The following is a 24853-nucleotide window of genomic DNA, read 5'->3' on the forward strand; positions in this document are numbered from 1 at the left end:
CGGGAAGGGTTATGTAAAGATAAAAGTTCAGATAAATATGAGGGGGCTGAGTTATTTAGGGACTTAAAAACAAGAACTAGAATTTTAAACTCCACGCTAAACCGCACAGGAAGCCAATGCAATGATGCTAACACAGGTGTAATGTAAGTGGATTTACGGATATTATATGGATATTATATAAGAAATGGAAAGCTTGATGCAGGGTATAGAATGAATATCATCCGCATCATCACTCAAAGAAAATTAATAATTGATCAGGCAAACTAGACGCCAGGGAAAAAGTGATTTTCCTTGAGGGCCCCTGGTGACAGATGGCAAACCACCGGATTCAAGTCTCCGCCCAGCAGTCTCACAGTCCCCGCCCCTCTCTATGACATCACCGGAGCTCTAGCCCCGCCCAGATGCGATGCGAGACGCGTTTGCCCAAGAACCACAAAGGAGCACAAAGTGACCAACTCAACACTACAACTGCGCGCTGCTTTGGATAAACATAAGAGGAATGCAGAGGTGAGTTTATGCCATTTTTGCGCTTTTTTGTCTGTTAATCCTCTTGGCTGCTTTTGAAATGATTCGGATTATGTTTTGAAACCTCCGAAATGTTTGTCACTGTCTATAAGCGCTCTGTGTTCAGTAGAACATGCGTTTCTTCTAACATTTCAGCTGCTTTTACAAGCCTGAAGTTGTAGTGATGCACACATATCAGGTGTATTAAAATTTTAAATGCATGAACTTAAATGAGAATATTAGGCAACACAGCATCAATTATATATATATATATACATAAAAAACTCTATTTTTAGTACTAGAAATTATGGATTTTATATACTTATACAGTTAAGCAGTATAAAGTAAAAAGCTTGAACAGTCTTATAATTGATATTCCCAAAATTCCCTATGTGAACCATCACTTATTATTGTATGTAGCAATGTAGCCCTTCATTGAGATAAGCCTGTGCCTGTCTGTAAAATGTCTTTATTTTTTGAATAATTATAGTGATTTCTCATAACATATCTTGTAAGTTGACAAAATGGTCAAGCCCATTTAAAACCAGTATAAATACACCAGCTTATGCCAAAATATCAAAGTGACTGCAGTTGCTACTACTAAAAAATAACTAATTAAGAATGAATTTGGTAAAAGTGTCTAATTTTGAGGACTAAACTACTGAAACTATGGTTACAAAGGCACAGTTTCATTACGAACGACTTGGTCTTGTTTGACAGTTGGTTATTTGTTACCGTGGTTATCAGTGCTTGATAGTCACGACCACCCTGGTGGTAATTTCTAATGGTAAGGACATCCTATACATTCCTCCTCCCTCTCTGCTCCCATTCCCAGCCGTCGATCCCCTCTCCTCTTTCTCCCTCCCCTTCCCACATTCCTTTCAGACTTTGAATGGAACAGGATTGACCTGTGGCATAACTCAGCCTCGTTTTTTCTACAAGACCTCAGCTTCCCCCTGTTATATTAACAATTTATTTTCAAGTTAGGTTGTTTATTAAATATTCATGGCTCGCAGAACAAATGGCTGCAACTTTAGATCAGTATGGTTGTGTGTGTGTGTGTGTGTGTGTGTGTGTGTGTGTGTGCGCGCGCGCGTTTTTGTGACATATCAGAACACAAATTTGCATAATGACAAGGGTATGATATAGGCATTACAAGGAGAGGGTGACTTATGAGGACATTACCCCATATCCCCATTTTTCAAAAGGCTTATAAATCATACAGAATGAGTTTTTTTGAGAAAGTAAAAATGTGCACAGTTTCCTGTGATGGTTAGGTTTAGGGGTAGGGTTGGTGTAGGGTGATAGAAATCACGGTTTGTACAGTATAACAACCATTACGCCTATGGAATGTCCCCACAATTCACAAAAACAAATGTGTTTGTGTATGTGTTTGCTTATGTATTTTGAATAACAAAATTATATTCTATATCTGTATCAAATGTTTTTTAATTGTAGCATATGACAGTAACTTCTTTTTACAAGCTTGCTTGCAGCGAAACCATGTTTGTTAAGTCAGAAAACATCTTTAAATATTGACAAGTCAAGATATAAGAGCCTTTCCAGCTTTAAGGAATGTTCCAGATTCTATACATGTTAAATCTGTCGACAACCTGCTGTGGATAACCACATAAAAATGGTCTTATTTGATTTGGACTTGTCCTTCAGTTTGTAAAAACAAACTAAAGATACTTGTACATTAACACACTTACAATGGAACTAAAGCTTGGCTTCAATATGACAAGTCATGAGTTTTAAACAATTATATGTATGAACATGAAACTAATGATTAAAGTAACTTACTAACCTTGCATGTGCTAAAGCATGTGTCTAGAAAAGATTGATTTAAGGAACTTAACAGCACAAACAACAGATTTTAAGTGCGTAAGTGTGTAAGTGTGTCATTGTAAATGTAACGTAAATTAAATATATTTGTTTTTACGAACTGATTAGCAATTATTTACTATCGTAATTGACCAACAACGTAAAAAACGATGTATTTTAGTTGGTGGATTGACCGAATGACTATTCGACTAATCAATCTTAAAGGTCCCGTTTTTCGTGTTTTTTTTTAAGCTTTGATTGTGTTTGTAGAGTGCAATATAACATGTGTTCATGTTTCGTGTGTAAAAAAAACACAGTATTTTTCACATACTTTACTTATCTGTATACCGCTGTTTCCACTGTCATAAAAACGGGCTGATGACTTCCTTGTTCTATGAAGTCCCTCCTTCAGAAATACGTAACGAGTTCTGATTGTGCCAGCGGTTCCTGTGTTGTGATTCGACAGCAGTTTAGCGCTCCTTGCCCGGAAAGGTCACGCCTCTTACCATAACGTGGAGATGCACACGCTCAGTGTTGTTGTAAACATGTCTTTAATTTTACCCTATCAATTTGAGCCGGAATCAGACCCGGTGATTGGACTGCGGGATGAAAATAACAGCGTTTCGACGACATGGCGACAAACACACTCTACAAACGCAACTCTTATGTATTCCTGTGGGCGGAGGTTAGTCAAAAAACTGTTTTAGTGACGTCATTAAAGAAGGAAGTAGAGGGATGTAGTCCAAACTGGCCGTTCGATGTAGGCGACTTCTGTTAAATAAAATATCTCGCTTGGCATTGAACTTTGAGCTTTAAAATTTTACAGATTTTATTTATACTCTAACAACAACATTACACACTAACTAAAGTTTGAAACATGGGATCACGAAGAACGGGACCTTTAAGGAAGTCCTGTATATTTTCGCTTTTTAGAATTACCTGGCCCTCATCGAACACGTTTGTGTAAGACATTTTTGCATTCAAAAACAAATTGGACAGTTTTTAACTTGACACATAGTAATTGTCTGGGTGTATGTTATTTTAAGACCCATGTTCAGGGTTTCCCGGAGCCTTGCATTCGTGGGGAGGATGAAAAAAAAAAATACAATAACTAAAATAATTGACAATGTCACAGATGCTCTCTTGCGTAGTTCAAAAACAAAACAACACAAGACGCATTGTCCAAAGTCATCCATCTGAAATATGTTTGGCTATAGTGTCCGTTCTTTAAGGGTGTGTTCACACTTGTAGTTTGAAGACCAGACCTAAAGATATAACAGTTTATAGTTTATAGTTTTGCGACTGAACTTACTGAACATCCAAAACAATGTTGTGTGCTGGGCTAAATGTGCGTACATGTATGATATTATTTTGACCAGCTGAGAACTCATGAACAGCTTATCAACACACAAATGAAGATCTGTGTTATGGCGTTTCAGACACCTGTACCGAAATGTAATGGGCAACGTAGCGCCTATGATGAGAAAAAAATGTATGCTTACTGTATGCTTGAGCAGTAGAGTCGCATCTTGTTACGTCACATTCTGTTTTTGGTTCGTTTACATGTCTTTGGTCCGTGTGGCATTCATATTCCATTTGAATTGCACCAGAGTTTGTCTTTTCAGGGGTCTCGGTCCGTTTGTTTGGTGCGCGCCAGGGTTCGGAAGGCAGCGTTCACACTTTTTCAAATGAACCTCACTAACAATCGCACCAGAGTTCATTTTAATCAAACCAAATATACCAAGTGTGAACACATCCTCAGGCAACCTTTAGCACAGCACACTAATTTAAGAATCACCACTAAAGAGAAGAAAAAATCTTAAGAAAAAATGCATATCTAGCCTGTAAAATAACTAAAAAAATAATAATACAATACATTAAATAAACAACAACACACCACCATACAGCTTAACTTGGATCAAAGCTGAAACATTCCTTTCACAGAAGTGCCTATCAGCCAAAAAACACTCTTCTATTTTTTGTGTCATGTCCACTGTACATAAAGCCATGTTAGTCCAGCTTAGAACAGCAGTGTTAAAATCCCCCTTGAGTCAGATGGCAGTAGACTGTGAAAGACAGGGCATAAAATGGCAGATCGTTTTACGAGGATTTAATGTTTCAGAGTTGGCCATCAGGAGAGATTACATTGTAAGTAAATTGTGGCTTTTACAGCGTTTATCCTGAGGCAAGCAGGCCTGATCTAGAATCGCTTTGTTCCAACTAACAGCCAAATGGCCTTTCCATTCCCGTAGCCTTTGGCCGCTCTTCCAATATGAATGCGACTATTATAGACGCTCTGCGTTATGATACTATGTTTAAAGAAAGCCACTAGTTTCAGTTCAGCTAAGGGTAAGTATTACTCAGAATAACCTAGAATTATATATTCTCTTTTGCTTTTTCTGTGTGTCAGGATGAAGGAGTGTATTGTTGATGGTATCAGTGGGTGTCTTTAGCTGGGATCAGGACCAAGACCTGGGCGGTTTGTTTTCAGGACTCATAAGACGCTCAACGGTCTGGGGCTCCTATTTAAGCCTGTTGTCTAACTCTCTGATTCCTGGTGATTCATCAGCCACAGATGTGTTTATATATAAACTAGCCATCTTTGTTCATTTTGCTCAAGTAGAAGCATGAAACATGTCAAGAATGGCTCATATTTTAAGCCTAAAATCAAAATAAAGAAACAAGAAATTGGTTTGTTGGAGAAAAATTTGGTATTTTTTTATTTCGTTATTCATGACAATTAAACACATTTTCTCCAAATTTCTCATTACCATAGTTCCAGAAAGAAAATCTCATTCTCACCACTGATATATATATATATATATATATATATATATATATAATTTGTTTTGTGTAAAACGTGCCTAATTAATAATTTACTAAGTTATATTATTTTATTAAATAATAATTATATTTTTAAGTTATTATATTAAAAGTTATAAACAGCATGTGTGTATAATATAATTATTACTATTATTTTGTTTTTGGAATAAAAATGTGTTTGTATGTGATTTAGGAGCATCACTGATTTAGCTGACTGACATGTGCTTGCCATCTGTAGTTTGTCTGCGTTCTCTGGCATTTTTGCTTCCTAGATTTGGCCCAGAGGAAGCTCAGGGTTATGAGTGAGATTCTTGTGCTGTTTATGTTCTATCAGCTGAGGAATGATATTAAATTCCAGTCTGTGGCAGCCGATTTCCAGCTGGAGGGCTTCAGATACACGTAACAGCAGGAGGAGAAGATGGGGAGGGACGCGAGCTACTCATCAGCCAAGCATTTCCTCTCTTTCTTTTTCTCTTTTCCTCTCTTGCTGTTTCTCCTTTACTCTGTCAGTCTCTCCAGAGCACTTCCTGTCATAGTTCGGCCACTTCCTGTTTCAGTAAACAGAGTCATTGTACAGGAGAAGGTTTGACCCTTCTGAAATAGTTTACGGTATATTTCTGTAGTTTTCATTTTTTTTAAATGCTAAAAGTTTTTAGTTTAATTTTAAGGGTCAGTTGCAACATTTTGGATGGATTTTTAGATATTCACCCTTAATCCTGTTTTGATCAAGAGAATTGGTTTCTTTCCACTTTCCTCAGGAGAAAAAGGCATTCTTATTTTGTGCTTTGATGATAGTTAATTTAGTTAATGAAAGCTTTTGAATGTCTAATCAGACCAAGTACATGTTTATGGCCCATTTAATGAAGTGTTTCTAAGATAAAGTCACAGCAAACGAACTCTGACAGTCAAGAGATGTAGAAATTATGCTATAGTGCTCAACTCAATGATTTTCTTTAAATTGAAAGATCTACTCATTAGCCTTTGTGCTTCCATTTGTTTTCTAGCCAAAAGGGCCTTTGGGGAAGTATTTGGCATCTGAGAAAGGCTCTCAGCTGAAATGCAGATGCGCCACACAATACATGCATTTGAGATGCAGGCTGTCTGATATCTGAGATGAGGAATCTGATTGGCCCTTGCTATTCTGGAGTTTGGCCAATCAGGTTTTTGATTCTGTCCAAATGAGTGAGAGATTGAAGTGTCTGCTTGAGTTTCAATAATGCTAGACTGAAAACACAATTTATTATTCAATTTCTCTTCAGGCACACCCTTTAAATATCCAAATTTGTGGTTGACCGATGTGAATTTCTGAATGGCAAATCTAGATTTGGACCTGGTCAATTCATTACCTTTGTCACTTCTTGTTCCTGGTGCTGCATGGTTTTGAGTTTGGCTTTCCAAGCTTTAATTATTTTTAATTTAATGTATAAAATAAGTATATATATATATATATATATATATATATATATATATATATATATATATACATTATATATATATATTAATAAAAACATTTGCTAAATTATGTATTTAGTAATTTTTTTAGGATAAAATCAATTTATATTAAAATCAATTTATTAATATTTGGATAATTAAATATTAATATAAAATACAAATATTATAAATATAAACATTTTAGTTTAAATAACTAAATTATTTATTTGATTATATAATCATTATTATATAATTATTTTGTTAATTATATTAATTTTATTAAGAATTATATCATTAAAATAAAATATCTTCATAAATTTAAATTAAATATCAAAACAAAATTAATAATATATTAATATAAAATATTATACATAATTTATTATAATTATTACTAAATGTATTATTTATATTTAAGGAATATTATAACATTCTTTTGTAAATATGTAAATTTTGTAAATGTATTTAAAATAAAATATCTAAATATTTTTTAAAATATATTAATATAAAACATGAAATTATAAATATGACTATTATAAATTATTACTGATTTATTTATATTTATGTAATTAATATATATTATTATATAATAATATTTTAAGTTATATTAAATAATTATATATATATATATATATATATATATATATATATATATATATATTAAACTATTATAATTTAAAGTAAAAATACAAAATTATTTATATTTAATATAATTATTTTATATTAAATAATTATTTTAAAAAATAATAAAATTACTAAATTATTTATAATGTAAAATATTATTAATATAAAATTAAATTGCAATAATATTCATATAAATATTCAAATAATTAATTCAAAATAAGTAATAATAAAATATTAACAAATTATTTATATTAATTATATGCTTATGTAAATCATTTATTAATAATAAAATATAAGTATTTAAATAATGCAGATTGTTCGTAACCTCATAACATTTCATAGACATCAAAAGACACTCTAAAAACTATATCTTACAAACGAGAAAGGAACTTTAAAAATAAAGACACATTTGCCAATTTTGGCATTTTGTCATCGCATTACACCTGGTATTTTCTTATTACAAGTTGTGGTTGCATCATGAAATGGGGTACAAAATATCTCCACGGTTGTGTGATGATGCAAGGCGTCTGATGTGAAGACTGCACCACCCCAGTAGCCAAACAGACACTCGTGATAAAATACACACAGACATCATGCGCTTCAGGTTTTATTTAATTTCAGGCCACATTTGGTGTGTAATGTAAAATATGATTCCATTGCACCATGAACATGCTAAATGATAAATATGCAGGGATGCTGGCTTCCTGTCAGCACTAGTCTCCAGAGACACGTGTGTGTGTGTGTGTGTGTGTGTGTGTGTGTGTGTGTGTGTGTGTGTGTGTGTGTGTGTGTGTGTGTGTGTGTGTGTGTGTGTGTGTGTGCCATTATAATTAGGTTTCACTCCATGGTTTTGCTCTGGTTAGTCTCTGCAGGGTTTCTCCTCCCACCAAGGGCTTCACTCTCCCCTAAACACATGTACAGTTCTGCTCAAATGTTTACATACCCCTTGCAGAATCTGTGAAAATGTGAATAATTTTAACAAAACAAGAGGGATCATATGAATTTGAGATCCATCTTTTCACACTGAGGACAATTGAGGGACTCCAACACAACTATTACAAAACATTCAAACATTCACTGATGTTCCAGAAGGAAACACAATGTATTAAGAGCCAGGGGGTGTAAACTTCTGAACAGGATAGGGATATCCAAATTGTTCTTATACTGTTTAAATATCATATTTTTTCATTTAGTACTGCCCTTCGAAAACAACAGAAGATACTTACATATTTCCCGGAAGACAAATTAAGTACAATTTACCTTGATCTTCAAATTCAAACAGTTTACACCCCCCTTAATGCATTGTGTTTCCTTCTGGAGCATCAGTGAATGTTTGAACCTTTTGTAATAATTGTGGATTTTGATAAAATTCTTCACATTTTCACAGGTTCTGCAAAGGGTAAACTTCAGACCACAACTGTACGTGCTAAACTCTGAAAATAAATGATTATGCACTTGCTGAATCACTGAAATCACATCCTGTAGAAGGTCATGTGTCCAATTACTAGAACTAATACAGCCAGAATCTATACAAATACTCTACAGTGTAAAAGTAAACATTGCCAATGTGCAGTCTTGTTGAGTATATAATATTGTGTGTTCTGGATGGGTTGTGATGGTTGACTTGTCAACTAGTTGCCCAACAACATACATGTTGACTAGATTTTGTTCTTTAAGTTGTTGTTGAGCCAGAGTTTAATTAGCCTGCTCTGCTTTATCACTTAGCGTTAGCTTAATCAGTTAGCTTCAATAAAATGGGACTTCAGCTAGCTTTCTTCACAGTTTTATCTTCTAACTGTTGCCCTGCCATGACAGTAGTTGACCTGAAAGATAAACTGACTATAGAAGAAGACGATAGATGCTAATGCTTGCTTATATTGCCTCTTTGCGCTTGTGTAGCTAGAAATTTGCATAGCTAGTATTTGACACCTAACATTGACACAAAAATGATGCACATGCCTACATTTTAACAAATGATTGTTGACATATCTACTGACAGCAAATCTCCTGAATCAGATTTTAGTGGCCGAAAGCATGACTTCTGCAGGGTTGCGATATAAACCTTGCGAATCCCTCAGGAATAAAACAAACCTTAAAAAGCACTATCGTCATCAGTTTCCACAAGCACAATAGTGTTGCATTGTGTTTCATAATTAATGGGGACTCAGCACAAATTCAGTCCTTGTAATCCCCCTAAATGCCCCTGTAACTCTTATTGTCAATCGGCGTGCCTCCCGAGGTAAATCTTCACTGGCTTATGGTGAATGCACCGAGGTATATATGTCTTTCAGAGTAGTCGGTGGTGTTTGTGAGCAACGCTAGGGAAAAGTCTTCATTGATATGTAGAACGTTTCTTGAGAGACGGCCCGACTTGACGCAAAACAACACAGCTCATTTACAGAGGACTTTGTTTAAGCCTTGGCTAATCCAGACCTCCCAACAGGAATGAAACCTGGCATTGGTTTCTTCTGTCTTTGGAGAGACATTTGGGAACACAGTTTACTGGCCTTGAATTCTTTCTTTCTGTGTATTCATGTATGCAAATTAAATTCTGAGTGTAATTGAAACAACAATATGATGTGTTCTCCTTTGACTTGTGGTACACCAGAAATAAAATTAGTGCACATGCTTCAGCACAACGAGCCAGCTATGATGAGCTTGTATATGTGGCAACATTTGTTGTGTTTTTGTTTGTGATACTGACATACATTTTAGAACATATATAGAATTTTTACGTATCTAAAATGTAAATGATTTTATATATTTTATATCACAGCAGCAGGTTTATTAGGCTGCTGTCACTGGCGCTGCCGCACATGACGAGTATCTGACACATCCATTTCAGACTTCATTTAACTCATTTAAGACTGTGCTTACGAGGGTACTTGACAGCTGAAGCATCTGAAGCAGCTTTTTGTGCGCACGAGTCGTGTTTCTGCCACAAGACTCACCGCACTAGTACTGCACTGCATTCTCTTTTGTGTCTTGTCGCAATTGAATTGGTTGAATGGTTGGTTTAAGCATTAATTCAAGCATTTGCATGAATTATAGCATGGTCAAATAATGTAACGCTAGCCAAAGGATGATGGAATAAAAGGACGCTGCATTAACTGTGTTAAATATTTTTAACTCGTTAAAGGTGCTAAAGAGGACCTTTTCGTCAACTGAGAAACCAAAGACTGTTAGTGAGTTTTTGAAATGAGCGCATGCGAGGGAGCGCCTCCCAAACGCCTCCCAAAACTCATGCACGAATATTGGAACACGAGTGTTTACCACCGGCATTCGCTGTGTCGTGTAAGTGGATTCATTATGTTGGACTCACCGCAGGTAACTCATAATCTGCAGTTGTTACTCCTGTCTCCTGACAAAAACATTGCATGCGGCGCCTGTGGAGTGTGGAAAGTTACTGGAGCGCGCAGCCGCGCACGAACATCATGGCAGTGATTGACAAGCTAGAGGGCCAATCCGCGCACGTCTTTCACAAGGATCATCATGGCCGCGTAAACAATTGGCTGATGTTTTTAAGGCCCTACCTCGTGCACAGATGATGTATATTAATATTATTCCTTTCAGTGCACCTAATAAATAGTCTTTTATCAGTTAGTAAAGACAGTTTCAAGTAATATTGCAAAAATGTATAAAACAAAACATCCTCTTTAGCACCTTTAAACTGAAAAAAATAATCACATGCGTCAATACAGTAACGTGACAATAACAAATAACGTGAGTTATGTAATCAGATTACTTTAAGTAACTAGTAAAGTAACACGTTACTTTTAAATTTACAACAAATTATCTGGGTTACTTTTTCAAATAAGTAATGCAAGTTACTTTGCTTTCCCATTTATTGACTGACAGCTTTCCTGTCTCTAAAAAAAAACATGGTTCTATATAAAGTGGTTCTTTGTCTCGTAATCATAGGGGAACCACCAAATCTTCAGTGGTTCTTCAGCAGTTCTTCACCGGTTGTTTGGGATGACTCGGGTGCTATATATCACCGCTACCATATACAGAACCTGTTAAGCCCCTGTATGGTTCCTCAGCGGTTCTTCAGTGGTTCTTTGGGGTGGTTAAGGTGTCATATAGCACCACTGCCATACAAAGAACCTGTTAAGCCCCTTTAAAGGTTCTTTATGAGCCAAAGAACCACTGTTGGTGCTGTTTAGCACCATTTTTGTTGAAAAAAAAAAGCAATATGGCACCTCTTATGGGTTCTAGCACCAAAAGTGGTTCCCCTATTATTATGAGCCAAGAACCACTTTTAATGCTACCCACTTTTTTTAGAGTGTGTTAAAAGAAATCAAGAGTAACGCTGCGTTCCAGATGAGGTTGGACGTGGGGATATCCCAAATTATATGTCCCACTTCAGAGTTTCTCGCAATCAGATTCACATTCACAGTCACATTCACTTGCTTACCACATGATGTTGCCATAACACAATGAGAGCATATCGTGTTTTTGTGTCAATTATGGCGAAAACAGAATAAAAACAACATAAAACCGCTTTGAAAAAAGCTGACGAAAAGCAAAAACGAAGGTATTATTACATAAACTTAATGTCTAATATTAAAGTTTGTTTTTACATTTATGCTCATTAGAAGTAGGATTTGCCGACATCTTGGAATAATTATCAAAAGATATGTGCAATAAACATTTGTTATGCCACTATGTCCCTTCTGACCAATCTTTTTATGCAAATATTAGACAAACAAACAAAAATAAACTAAACTTTAAAAAAAAAAAAAAAAAACGATGCACTTTTTTGTAAGGAAGGTTGTGAATGGCTGTCACATCACGTAAAAAAAAGAACAAAGGACTCAATCAGGCCTGAAAGACTCAAGAGATGAACTAATCATTCAGTTTCTGCATTCAGCCTATGGGGCTGTGACGTGATGAACGAAAGACTCGAAAGGTGAACTAATCATTTCTGTTTCCAGTACAGACTACATAGCTTGTCTATGGGGCTGGGACTTGATGAACAAATGACTCAAACCCGATAGAATCAAGACGTGAACTAATCATTTCCGTTTCCTGTACAGAACCTATGGGATGTTGCGCATGCGTGGTCAACAGAAAATGAACGAATCACTCTCTGGGACAATTTGTTGTTCTCGAGTCATATTAAAGATTTGTTCAAAATGAACGAATCGTTCATGAACGACACATCACTACTTTGTGTGTGTGTGTGTGTGTGTGTGTGTGTGCATTTTTGTGATTTATGAGGACACAAATTTGTATAATGACATGGGTATTACACTGGTATTACGACGTAAACATAAAATATGAGGACATTTCATGAGTCCTCATATTTAAAATAGCTTTAAAAACATACTAAACAATGTTTTATTAAAAATGTAAAAATGCAGAATGTATTCTGTGATGGGTAGGTTTAGGGGTAGGGGTAGTGTAGGGGGATAGAATATACAGTTTGTACAGTATAAAAACCATTATGTCTATGGAATGTCCTCACTAAAATAGCAAAACAAACCTGTCTGTGTGTGGGGGTAAAAAAAAAAAAAAAACTTTACTGATTAAGTAGTTGGGTGTTGTGTGTTTACTGATCCCTAGTCAGAATGATCCAGTTTGTACTGAGGAATATGTTTGATAAAGAGGCTTGTAATGTCAGACTCATTTGTGTTAGCTGAACCTTGTCAGGTAGAATGACCTATTCACGTAGAGACGATAAATGAAGTCTGTCATTTAATGGACTCCTGAAATTAGCCTCTTATAGGCGCTTTGAAATATTATCTTCCATCCACACCCCTCTGCACTTTACCTGAGTAAAGCTTTTGTTTTAGAGTCAGTGGTGAAGTATGGACTAGCGGGGCAGCGGAGGGAGAAATTGCTTTGTCCTCTGCTATATATATACCAGGTGGTCATATTTACCAAGTGATGAGCTGTCGGCGGAAATCCCACTTGTCTTACTCACCCAATTAGCTTGTCAAAGTAATATAAAATTCCTCTAAATTATCAATGAAACTAATAATAAAATTTTATAACCACAGGCCGTAATGTGCCACGCTATCTCTGTTATTGCCCCTATGCCACGTTTTGGAAATGTAATTATAATAATTCAGTTGAAATGACAGGTGTTTTAATGCGAGGCGGAAGGTTAAGTTTGATATGGATGTCGTAATGCCGTTCTGTTTGAATGAATTAATTCAGCCAAACACTGTGTATCTGTATGAAGCTGTCTGAAGGATGATAATTAAGGAGGAGTGCTTGAATTTAAACTCATGAGGTTTCTGCAGAGCTAACAATGTATCTAAGAGCATCTAAATTCCCTGGCCTCCAGCTTGAAGTGCTTTCAACTCATCTTCTGCGAGTTACGTGCCACATCCGAGATAAGAGTTCTCTCTTGTCTTATGGGACACCCGAGAGTTGTGGATTACCAGTGTTTCATGTTGTAGACGGATGGCTAAAAATGTCTCTTTGGCTGAATTTTACGGGAATTGCAAGATTTTGTTTTCGATTTTACTTCCATTAATGGTTCTTGTAGTACTTTTGAGGAAGTATTGAGATTTATTTTGTAGAGCATTACGCCATTCCGTCCATGTTGGTGAGGAAAAATGCATCTTTTAAAGGATAAGTTTTACTCACCCTCAAGCCATCCTTTGTGTTTATGACTTTCTTCTTTCTGATGAACACAATCAGAGATATTTTAATAAATATTCTGACGCATCTGAGCTTTATAATGGCAGTGAGCGAGACAAATGAGTATGAGCTGAAGAAAGTGCAGAGCTGAGCACTCGAGTTAGAGGGTGTTTTCACACCTATGGATCGCTTGTTTTGTTCCGAAACAGGGACTAAATTTGTTACAATGTTGCTTTTTTTTCTTGGTTCGGTTCGCTTTCACATAGCAACATTTCAAAGCGTACCAAAATGCGTTAGGCAAGTCACATGCGAGTAAAACCGTCCTCTTATTGGTCAGAATTTTCTCTGCGTCATCCATCAAAATGATTGACAAGTTCGCTCCATGAGTTTATTGTGGCTTTATTTGTAACTGTCGAGACACACGCAAACACTTTATAAATGTAGCCGTCTTTCCCGCTTTTAAATTATAGTACATATATTAATGCTGCGGCAAATTCAAACGCGCTCTCTCTCTTTCTCTCTCGGTCCGTCTCTGGTTTCCCAGCGCTGTCTAAGTAGTAGGCGAACTGTTGTCAGTGTGTCGAGAGAGACCATATACATTTTATAATGAAGCAGAGCGGGGAAAGGCTTTGTCGGGACAGCATTCTCGCACGGAGAAGTGCAAATACACAACAGAGGCGCTCGTTGGTTTTCAGCTATGGTAAATAATGTGCTCACTCACAGAATCAGACACTACCGCTTTTTATATCAAATTTCCCGTTATGAATTATGACATCATTTGGTTCGTTGGTCCGTTAACTGGGTCGGATTGCTTTCACATCTCAAGCGAACCGCTCCAGAGTTCGTTTGAAAGCGTACCGAGACCACCTCTTCAAGCAGGTCTCGGTACGCTTGTTTGGTCCACTTTTGGTGCGCACCCGAGTGCGATTGCTGCTTTCACACCTGCCCAAACGAACCGCACCAAAGGGAGAAACGAACTCTGGTACGATTCAACCGAACTAAATGAGGCAGGTGTGAAAGCACCCAGAGACTCGACCTCGAGACGCACTCGAGTCGCATTTTAACAGACTTCAGACTCGGACTCGACCTGAAATGACTTCAGACTTGACTCAACTCGGCACAAAAGACTCGGAAAATTTTAAAAACAACTCAAGTCTTTTACCCTTAACTACTGATATAATAAAGAATTTGCGTTGTGTTTAAATGGTTTTATAATAGGCCTATCTGCGTCACATATATTTCCTTACGTGTCGTGGTAGATTGGACTCTTGCGCATAAACTCAGAAATGTCATTATAACAGTCCCATGCAACATGACGGGAACCACCGTGCCATATGTTCTTTCGTTTGGGTTATTATCACGTCAGATCGACTAGATGCACAGAATGTGGAAAAACAATTAAAGACACCGGAACAACAATTTTTTTGAGACATCGCATCCACAAAGGTTAGTCACATTAACTCATACAGCTAAGTTAGCTATAATACTGTGGTGAAGCTGCATGGCTCTTTTTAATTGCCAGCCTGTTAAAATATGAACAAAAAAATCTAGACTTTAAACCTAGCACTACGTTTTATCAATCTTTTCGTATTAGCCTATATGCAGCTTTTCTCTTTCTTAATGTGTGTCCATAAGAGAGAGAGATAGAAAGAGACGTTAATCCATTTATTACTTAAAGCTCATATTTTAATGTATCACAATCAGCATGTGTAGAGTTTTAAATTGACATTCTTAAACATTCCGAAGTTTAATATTTTCTGATAATGACTGTCGTCAATAACAACGAGCTGTATAACAAACTGCTGTATAACAAACCGTGACTCACTGGCGCCATCTTGTGTCCGTTTAGCGACTGTATTGAAAATGACTACTTGTGTTGCCAGGACGACTGTTTTGTACATTGTAATGGATTATAAAGTAACAAACTGGATGTACATTATCCCTTACATCATAGGACCTTAATTTTAAATAAAACAGATTACAGAAAGTTCATTATTTTGTCTATATAATACAACTAGGATAAAAAATAGGATTTGATTATTAATTTATTTTTTTTTTTTTTTTTTTTAATGACTCGATACTCGACTCGGACTCGTGACAAAAGACTCCAGACTTGACTCAGACTCCAGTGATAAAGACTTCAGACTTGACTCGGACTCCACATAAAAGACTCGTGAACATCTCTGTTCTGAAGTGAAGCGATGTGCTTGTGTAAAAAAAAAAATATATATATTTTAAATCCATATTTAACAAGTTATGAAGTAAAATATCTAGCTTCCGCCAGAACGCCTTCCGTATTCAAGTTACGTAGAAAGTGTAAACTGGCTTCAGGTCAGTTAAGCTTTTTTTTGTAAGTTGAATAGGGAAGGCGCAGGATGTAGTGTAAGCTTTTTGAACTGCAAGAGTTTTACAATTTCTTTGTACGATGAATACAGAAGGTGGTCTGGCAGAAGCTAGATATTTTACTTAATAACTTGTTAAATATGGAATTTTTTTACACAAATGCATCGCTTCACTTCAGAAGGCCTTTATTAACCCCCCGGAGCCATGTGGAGTACGTTTATGATGGATGAATGTGGATGGAAAAACTTTCTTCAGCTCATACTCATTGGTCCCGCTCACTGCCATTATAAAGCTTGGATGCATCAGGATATTTATTAAAATATCTCTGATTGTGTTCTTCAGAAAGAAGAAAGTCATATATACCTAGGAAGGCTTGAGGGTGAGTAAAGCTTGGGGTAATTTGTTATTTGAAAGTGAATTAATCCTGTAAAACTGATTTATACTCATGCGTCGGACCAACGCCAGAGTCTCTGCACCGTAGGCTATGCGTATGTTTTCATTTATACTTCTGTGTCATTGTCCACGTCGATGTGCATGCAGACTGCTAGTAGCCAGTGTCCACAGTCATGTTGAGTATCAAGGGAAAAGTCGAAGAAGAAGCAGCTTGTCATGTACATTGTCAGAGAAGCTTCGGCAGTGATGCCGGCAAATAGGCAACAACTTTTGTTGCAGTTAGATGGCGTGTGTTCCCTGATTCAGAATGTTTTTTCATTCCCATGGAAGTTAAAAACACTCACTCTTCTACGCTTGCTCCGCACCAGTTTTTTGACCTGAGGGAGGGGTTCTAGCAGACCAATTAGAGCACTTCCCATCTTCACAGACTAGTAGAGTCTTAGGGGCGCAGTCATGGCCAAAAATGGCCACCACAGTCTTAAAAGATGGATGAATGTGTTTGGGCCCATAGAGACCCAGTGTAACTTTTTTCATCATATGATCCCAAAGAGATGAAATGAAGGTAACATGTTGGGTCTGGACAACAATGGCAGGGCTCCAAGTTGTCCAGCTGAACCTGAATCGTATCACCATAAATGTATGCTTGTGGAACAGGAGAATAAGGACCCTCTTTACAGTCACTTCTTACACACAAAACATCAGCCATTGGACTTTTATGTCAGGCTACATCGCAGTACGTTTTGTGTTACAGGGATGTGCCTATATGGGAATTGCAAGATTCTGTTTCCAATTCCAGTTCCATTAACAGTTCTTGTATGTATTACTTTTGAAGTAATATTGAGTGTTGTTTTGTATTGCACAGCACCACTCCATCCATGTTGGAGAAATAAATGGGGAGCAGATCAGTGAACAAGAGAGTAGCGTCACTTTTCCCAGTGTTGCCCAGCATGGCTACACCATGTTACAGCACAGTACGGGATATTGCAAACAGAAACAAGTATTCTACTACATGGACATTTCATGTCGGCACGTTATTTGAGACTTTTCCGATGAGCATGAGTGGTACATGAGTGGAGCGTTTGCATAGGCTGTGAGCAACTGAGCTGAGCGCATGTGCATAGAGAAGAATATTGACCGGAACGTATATCACACCACACAGTGATAATCGAGAGTGAAACTTGAGTGCTGAACATTGCATATATTTTCGGCTCGTATTTTCAACCATTTTCCTCTCCAAAAAACGAAAATGCGGTTTTTGGCCAATAATTTCCAGTAGCTAAATTTTGGTGCATCCCTACAAAAAAAGTGTAGCGATGTATGAAGCACTGCTCACAAAGAAGTCACTCTCAAACCAAGCAGCTTTCTGATGGTCAACGCGGCAAATTCGTGAGACCAATTTAAATGAGCAAAATCCTCACACGAAACTGATGGTTGCGTGGATTCCTATATAAATGACTGGATATTGCACACGAAATTTCGCCAAACAATGGTAAGTTTGACTGTACCTTTAGACCGCAATTGATAATAGCAGTCTGATATTGTCAGATCAATGACTAAATAGCTTTATCACCAGAGTCTGTGACAACAGATGCTAAAGAAAGGAGGGAAGGAGGATAGAGGGATTATGGGTAGGAGACACTAGTCTTCAGTCATTGGAGTGCCCCAGGTGATGTTATCAGAAACCATGATTACATCCTTGTCAGACCTCTAGGTTTCTAATCCATCAATTGCTCTTCCTCTGCCTCCTAATACCAACATCCAACTGTGTCAGTGATGGTCTTGTGGACCTTTATATGTGGGTGCTCCTAGTGTTAGAAGAACCATAGACCTTGACGTGACATTTCTCCAGCTCTGATAGAGCTGGGGGAGGTCAGTGTTGTAATTTTTACAATTTCATGTCATACAGGAATGCAGGGGGGGGGGGGGTTGACGGGTTGGACTGAAGGAAATGAAAGACGAGTGGTATTGCTGACCTACTTCAGCATCTTATGTAGATAAAAAGAAATGGACATTTAAAAGGGAATGAATCCTTCCACAAGTCTTTTGTGAGAAAGGCTTTTAAAACATACATGTCAAAGATGCTTTCCTTCTTTTGAAGGGTTCATTAAGCTTTAAAGAAAAAGACATGAAAGGTCCTTCATGGATTTCTTTCCAAGGAGCCTAAAAGTCTAAAAGTATTTTTAAAGCATTTTTCACCACAATATTGTGCATTCATATAAGTAGAAGTAGTACAGAGACACACCATCGTGTCATTTCAACCTCATTTATGACTTTCTGAGGATAACTCTTTTGTAGAAATTGCATTATTATCAGCTACTCTGAGTTACTAGGTCCTTTGGTCTTGTTTGATATTCTTATCATGCTTCTGTGATTATTTAGTCCAACTAATTATAGCTTGTTTTACATCTCTGTGTTGTTTTGCATGTCTGTCACGTCAAGAGCAGATTAATAGCACTCATCATCTCAGACATAAGTTGAGGCAATCATGCATGGAAATTGAGTCTGTTTCCTCCTCCCCAAAAGCCAAACTGTTGCTCAGCTAAAGAGAGCATAAGTCATAACAGGAAAAATAGCACCTCTAATCCACAACAAAGTGCAAATATTTATCATTTTATAAGAGTTTGTGAAAAGTTTGTGCTTTTTTTTTTCTTGGAACCATGCTGACACAAAAGTAACATATTCACTTTTAGAATGGTATTTATTCTTTGCCATCACCCAGCAGGTGTTTTAGTCTGTTTAATTGATGGAACCCCTGCTGCACCGTATGCATGTGATTTTTAGTTCAAGGTGTCCTTTGATATGCTTTGATATCTTTCTTTCTGAACCCGGCAAATCAAACACTCTACCAGTGATAAAAGACTGCTTCGTTCAGATCTATAAATTAGTACATTTTACATTGTTGTTGTTTCCAGCCAGGATAGCTACCTTATATCTGTTATTTTATTGATGTTGTAAATGACACATCTCTAAGTGATTCTATTACATTGTTTTAGGTAGTGTGGCTTGCAGTCTTAAGGAAATGTGCAAAGGGTGCTATAATAAGTGCCTTTTTATGCTGAATTAAATTATTTTCTGAAATGTTGTATACCTCCGCAATCTGTCATATTTACAAATGAAACAGACTATTCAAGATAAAAAAAAAATAGTCAAAGAGGAATTAATGACATTAGCTGAAATAAATGTCTCAGAAATGCAGCAAGGCAATACATTTTGATAAAAGACTTGATGATGTTTTTTGTTGTTGTTGTTGTTGTTTAAAGTAATGTACACAATGAGACCAGGAAAGTGCATTAAGTAAGCAAATTGGATAAATTTTGATTTCATGCTGGCTTTAAGCTTTATCAGCAGTAAGACGTCACTAAGACATTTTCTGAGAGAAGAAGTAAATTAAAAGTTGAAGTCAAATGAAGTTCAAAGATTAAACACATATTGTCATTTCCGGAGGTTATAGCACCTTTTTATGGCTGTAAATGTCTTATTGATTGTTCTTCTACAGTAACCTCCTTCATTGTCATCCCTTGGCCATAGATATTCCATCAGTTAAACCATGATGTGACTGGACTGAATGTTCTGATCTTTTGTTGGAATTCTAAACTAACTGTTTCGGACTGTTTTCAACTTCTAAATAGACATCAATGCATAAACCTCTTCCAAGATAGATTAAATGTAATAGACTTTAAAGATCTTTTAATTTTATGCAGTACATTTTGAGTTACATCTTGCCCCAGTTTGTCCCTTTAGCTATACCACACTATTCTCTAGGTACAATCTCTTTGAAGAGTTTTGCCTTAATGATCCAATAATCTGACTGGTGCGTGTCTCATTATTGTCAGTGCATCAAGTGTTTGTCCTGCCACACAATCTAATCATTGTCCCTTTCCTTTTTGTTTTCTCAGCAGAAAAAAATGGAAAACTGCCAGTGTTTGATTGTCAGGTTTGGAGCAATGGTAAAATAGCTTAACCAATGCAAGATGGCCGCCCACAGGATCAGAGTAACCAACAACAACAATGTGCTCCCTAGATGTAAATCAGAGGGCACTCTTATTGACCTTGATGAGGGAGTAACTGAGGCGAGTCTCATAGATGTCAAAGGTCAGTTTATTACATTGCAAATAAATAAAGGGGACATGTGATATGATTGTGCCATGTACATTGCAAATCAGTAATTCTTATTAATATGTTTATCTTTACAGTGCCTTCTCCCAGTGCCTTGCGTTTGGCCCCCTCAATGTCATTTGGGACTGCACATGAAGTAGTCGCCATAAAGGATTACTGTCCATCCAGTTTTACCACTCTAAAGTTCTCCAAAGGTGATCATCTCTATGTGCTGGACACATCTGGTGGGGAATGGTGGTATGCCCACAACAACCGAGAAATGGGATACATTCCTTCAACATATGTGCAACCAATTAACTACAGGAACTCATCTCTAAGTGACAGTGGGATGATTGACAATCTTGGGGACTGCTCGGAGGAGGGAGCAAAAGAGCTGGACCTGCTGGGGGAGTGGACTGGAGTGTCGCTGAAGCCCTCCATGCCTTATGACAACAACAACCCCTTCTCCATGCTCTCCTCAACCAACCCATTCCTAAATGGGTCCATGGATGACGTCCTTGATCAGAACAGCAATGAGAAGACGAACCAATGCAACAGCATGGATTTGCTTTTTTTCGACTTGCCTTCAGCCCCCATCTCCGCCACCAGCAACACAAAAGGGTACAGCAATAGTGTCTTTGATGGAACATCCACCAATGCTGATCTTGAAGCCTTGCAGATGCTTCGCAAGGACAATCCATTTTTTCGGAGTAAGAGATCTTACAGTTTATCAGAGTTATCAATCTTACAAGCTCAGTCGAATCCTCCGTTGCCTTCATCAGGGTTTTTTACAGGGCTTAAAGCTCCCTCACCGGAGCAGTTTCAGAACAGAGAGGACTTTAGGACAGCATGGCTAAACCATCGAAAGTTGGCACGGTCTTGCCATGACCTTGAGTCCCTTGGACAGAACCCAGGCTGGGGTCAAACACAACCAGTAGAGACTAACATTGTCTGCAAGTTGGACAGCTGTGGAGGGGCAGTCCAGCTCCCTGATACAAATATCAGTATTCATGTTCCCGAAGGCCATGTTGCAGTGGGAGACACTCAGCAAATCTCTATGAAGGCTCTTCTAGATCCTCCCTTGGAGCTGAACAATGACAGATGCTCGACTGTCAGTCCAGTGGTTGAAATCAAACTGAGTAACATGGAAATAAAGTCATTTATTACCTTAGAGATGAAGGTATCCGTCACGACTAGGACAGAAAGTCCAATGGCTGAGGTTTTGTGTGTAAGAAGTGACTGTAAAGAGGGTCCTTATTCTCCTGTTCCACAAGCATACATTTATGGTGATACGATTCAGGTTCAGCTGGACAACTTGGAGCCCTGCATGTATGTAGCCATTGTTGTCCAGACCCAACATGTTACCTTCAGTTCATCTGTTTGGGATCATATGATGAAAAAAGTTACACTGGGTCTCTATGGGCCCAAACACATTCATCCATCTTTTAAGACTGTGGTGGCCATTTTTGGCCATGACTGCGCCCCTAAGACTCTACTAGTCAGTGAAGTTGGGAAGCAAGCAAAGTCTGCCCCTCCTGTTTCACTACAATTGTGGGGGAAGCACCAGTTTGTCCTTGGCAGACCTCAGGACTTGCAGATAGGCATGTACTCTAACATGTCAAACTACGAGGTCAAGGCAAATGATCAAGCTAGGGTTGTTCGTGGGTTTCAGCTCAAACTAGGCAAGGTGAGCCGGCTAATCTACATGATTACTTCTCGGAACGCAGATGAGATTTCTGACTTCACGTTACGTGTCCAGGTAAAAGATGATCAGGATTGCATCCTTGCACAATTTTGCGTTCAGACACCACAGCCGCCCCCTAAAACTGGGATACGGAACAATGGCCAGAGGCGGTTCCTAAAGAAAAAGGAAGTTGATAAAATAATTTTGTCTCCTCTGGCCATCACCACCAAATACCCACAGTTTCAAGAGCGCTGCATTACCAACTTGAAATTTGGCAAACTGATCAAAACGGTTATCAGGCAGACCAAGAATCAGTACTTGCTGGAATATAAAAAAGGAGATATTATTGCCCTACTCAGTGAGGAGAAGATCAAACTCAAAGGACAATTATGGACCAAAGAGTGGTACATTGGATACTATCAGGGAAAGATTGGTCTTGTACATGTAAAAAATGTGCTTGTCTTGGGAAAGGTTAAGCCTATATACTTTTGTGGGCCAGACCTTACAACCACAATGCTGATGGAACAAATCCTAAAGCCCTGCAAGTTTCTCACTTACATTTACGCCTCTGTGAGGACAATACTTATGGAAAATCTGGGGAACTGGCGAGCATTTGCTGATGCTCTGGGCTATATGAATCTTCCTTTGACGTATTTTTGCAGAGCAGAGCTGGATAGTGAACCGGAGAGGGTTGCCTCAGTGCTGGAGAAACTAAAGGAAGATTGCCTCAACATGGAGACCAAAGAGAAGAAATCTTTTCAGAAGGAACTGATGATGGTAAGCCTATGTGTGTGTTGGTTTGTCCAAACTGCATAGTTTTCAAATTTTATTGTGGTTGTGTTCCCTTTTTGAAAATAGTAGAAGTCCGCTTCTAAATGGATAACTATTAGAAATTTGGCCACAAAGTACTTGATTTAAACCTGTTTTTATGCTGTTCTGCTTATCTGCCTTTTCTCTTATTAATGCTTGAGGCTAATTCTGATGAGAGTGCACTTAGCTGCTCTGTGCTGCCTTTCTTATCTGTACAGCTGTGGAAACCTGCAAGTACAGCAGCCGGATCCCTTCTTGGCTCACTCAAATTCAGAAAGAAAGATGGCATTTGTATTAGTTTTTTTATCACTGGGCACAGGAAGTCCAGGGTTGGTAATGTACAGTATAAGCTGCCCCTGTTTAATCCCCACAATGTCCAGAAATATAAACTCTTTGGTGTCCTTAAAAGATTAGTTCCTCTAAAAATTAAAATTGTCTTCTTTTACTTGCCACTTTTGCTCATGTTGTTACAAACCTTGATGGTTTTCTTAAATGTGAACTTAAATTTTGATCTGGTCCTCACACAAAGTTATTGTATGGCTTTAGAAGACTTAAAATATTGTTCACAAGTCATATGGAACACTTTTATAATATGTTCATGGTACCTTTTTTAAAATGTTATGACAGCCCCAGACCTCATTCAATTTCATTATGTTGAAAAGAAAAAAAAAAGTTGTACTGGATTGGAACAACATTAGTGGGTGATTTGGGGTGAACTACTCCTTTTTGTTTAAAGTGCTCTTTTCCACTATTGTAGAGTTACTGTCAGAACAGCACAGCAGATGTAGCCATTTCTACCTTACATTCTACTAGTACTGACTAATATCCCATTCATAAGTAAACAATTTAGCCCCCTACTTGTGTCAGCTTAGGTCTTGCAGATCTGAGAATACAGTGCGATACAGAAAGATGTATTATTACTTGTTCAGACTGGACAGCAAAAGAGAGAACAGATGTAGTAAGTCCAGTCTTATCTTTAGCAAAACACTAGCTTCAGCATCTTATCTTGGATAAAAATAAATAAATAAATAATAAAAAAAACATTAATACAAGTTTTGCTATATTGCTAGGTATTTTTGAAAGTCCAAATGGGGATGCTGACTATTCACTGACCTCAATGTTGAAGTGATATATCCCTGGAAGGAATCTTCGTTTTATCTTTCCATCCACAACAGGCAGAGCTTTTGTTAGAGTTAAATTATTCAAGACTTGAGTGGGCGGTAAGCGCCTGTTATATCTCAACAATCATTTGCGTCTCTTTCAGAGTGTTTCTGCTTATGTTTCTGCTGGCTAAGAGGGAGCTTCATCATTGTTTCCCTGCCGTGCTTCTAGTGCTGACACATTCATCAAGTGGAGATGAGGCCATTAGCTATTATTCCCATCCCAAGGCCTGACGTCAGAGGCTAGCCGATTGTCTTTTGTGGTAGTGAATCGATTTTGAAATTGCAGCCTGTAGTCCCTGATGGACGCACGCCCTTTCCTTGCCTCCCCCTTGCTATTATTTAGCGATTTATCTTTTTGAGTTTGGTAATTATGCCCAATACTTCTGAGCCTGGTGACATTTTGAGCTGTGCAAACAATGAGATGGAAGAAATTTTGCTCAACGTTAAGTCTGACATGCCAGCTATTAAGCTTAGCATAGCAATTTATTGGTCTTTCAAGCTAATACCCGCCTGTATTGTGATGATAATTCTGTATGCTGTCTCAGTATCCTAACTTAGAGTTAGCATT

At 37.6% G+C, this 24853-nt stretch overlaps 1 protein-coding gene across 3 annotated transcripts in view; it reads left to right on the forward strand.

The window, feature by feature from the left end:
* Window positions 1-375: 375 nt before the first annotated feature.
* Window positions 376-24853, forward strand: part of sh3bp4a (SH3-domain binding protein 4a) — a 43998-nt gene continuing 19520 nt past the window's right edge. Inside the window, exons 1-3 of one of the 3 annotated variants that reach the window (XM_048168679.1) lie at window positions 376-507; window positions 20430-20625; window positions 20727-23089. In XM_048168679.1, the coding sequence (XP_048024636.1) occupies window positions 20505-20625; window positions 20727-23089 (2484 nt within the window). In that variant the 5' untranslated portion in view covers window positions 376-507; window positions 20430-20504. Of the gene's footprint in view, window positions 508-14176; window positions 14498-20429; window positions 20626-20726; window positions 23090-24853 lie in introns of those variants that run through there. The other 2 variants (XM_048168688.1, XM_048168697.1) reach the window with 2 other exon arrangements.

Source organism: Megalobrama amblycephala, linkage group LG2 (genome assembly GCF_018812025.1).
Source record: "Megalobrama amblycephala isolate DHTTF-2021 linkage group LG2, ASM1881202v1, whole genome shotgun sequence".
NCBI classification, from domain to species: Eukaryota; Metazoa; Chordata; class Actinopteri; order Cypriniformes; family Xenocyprididae; genus Megalobrama; species Megalobrama amblycephala.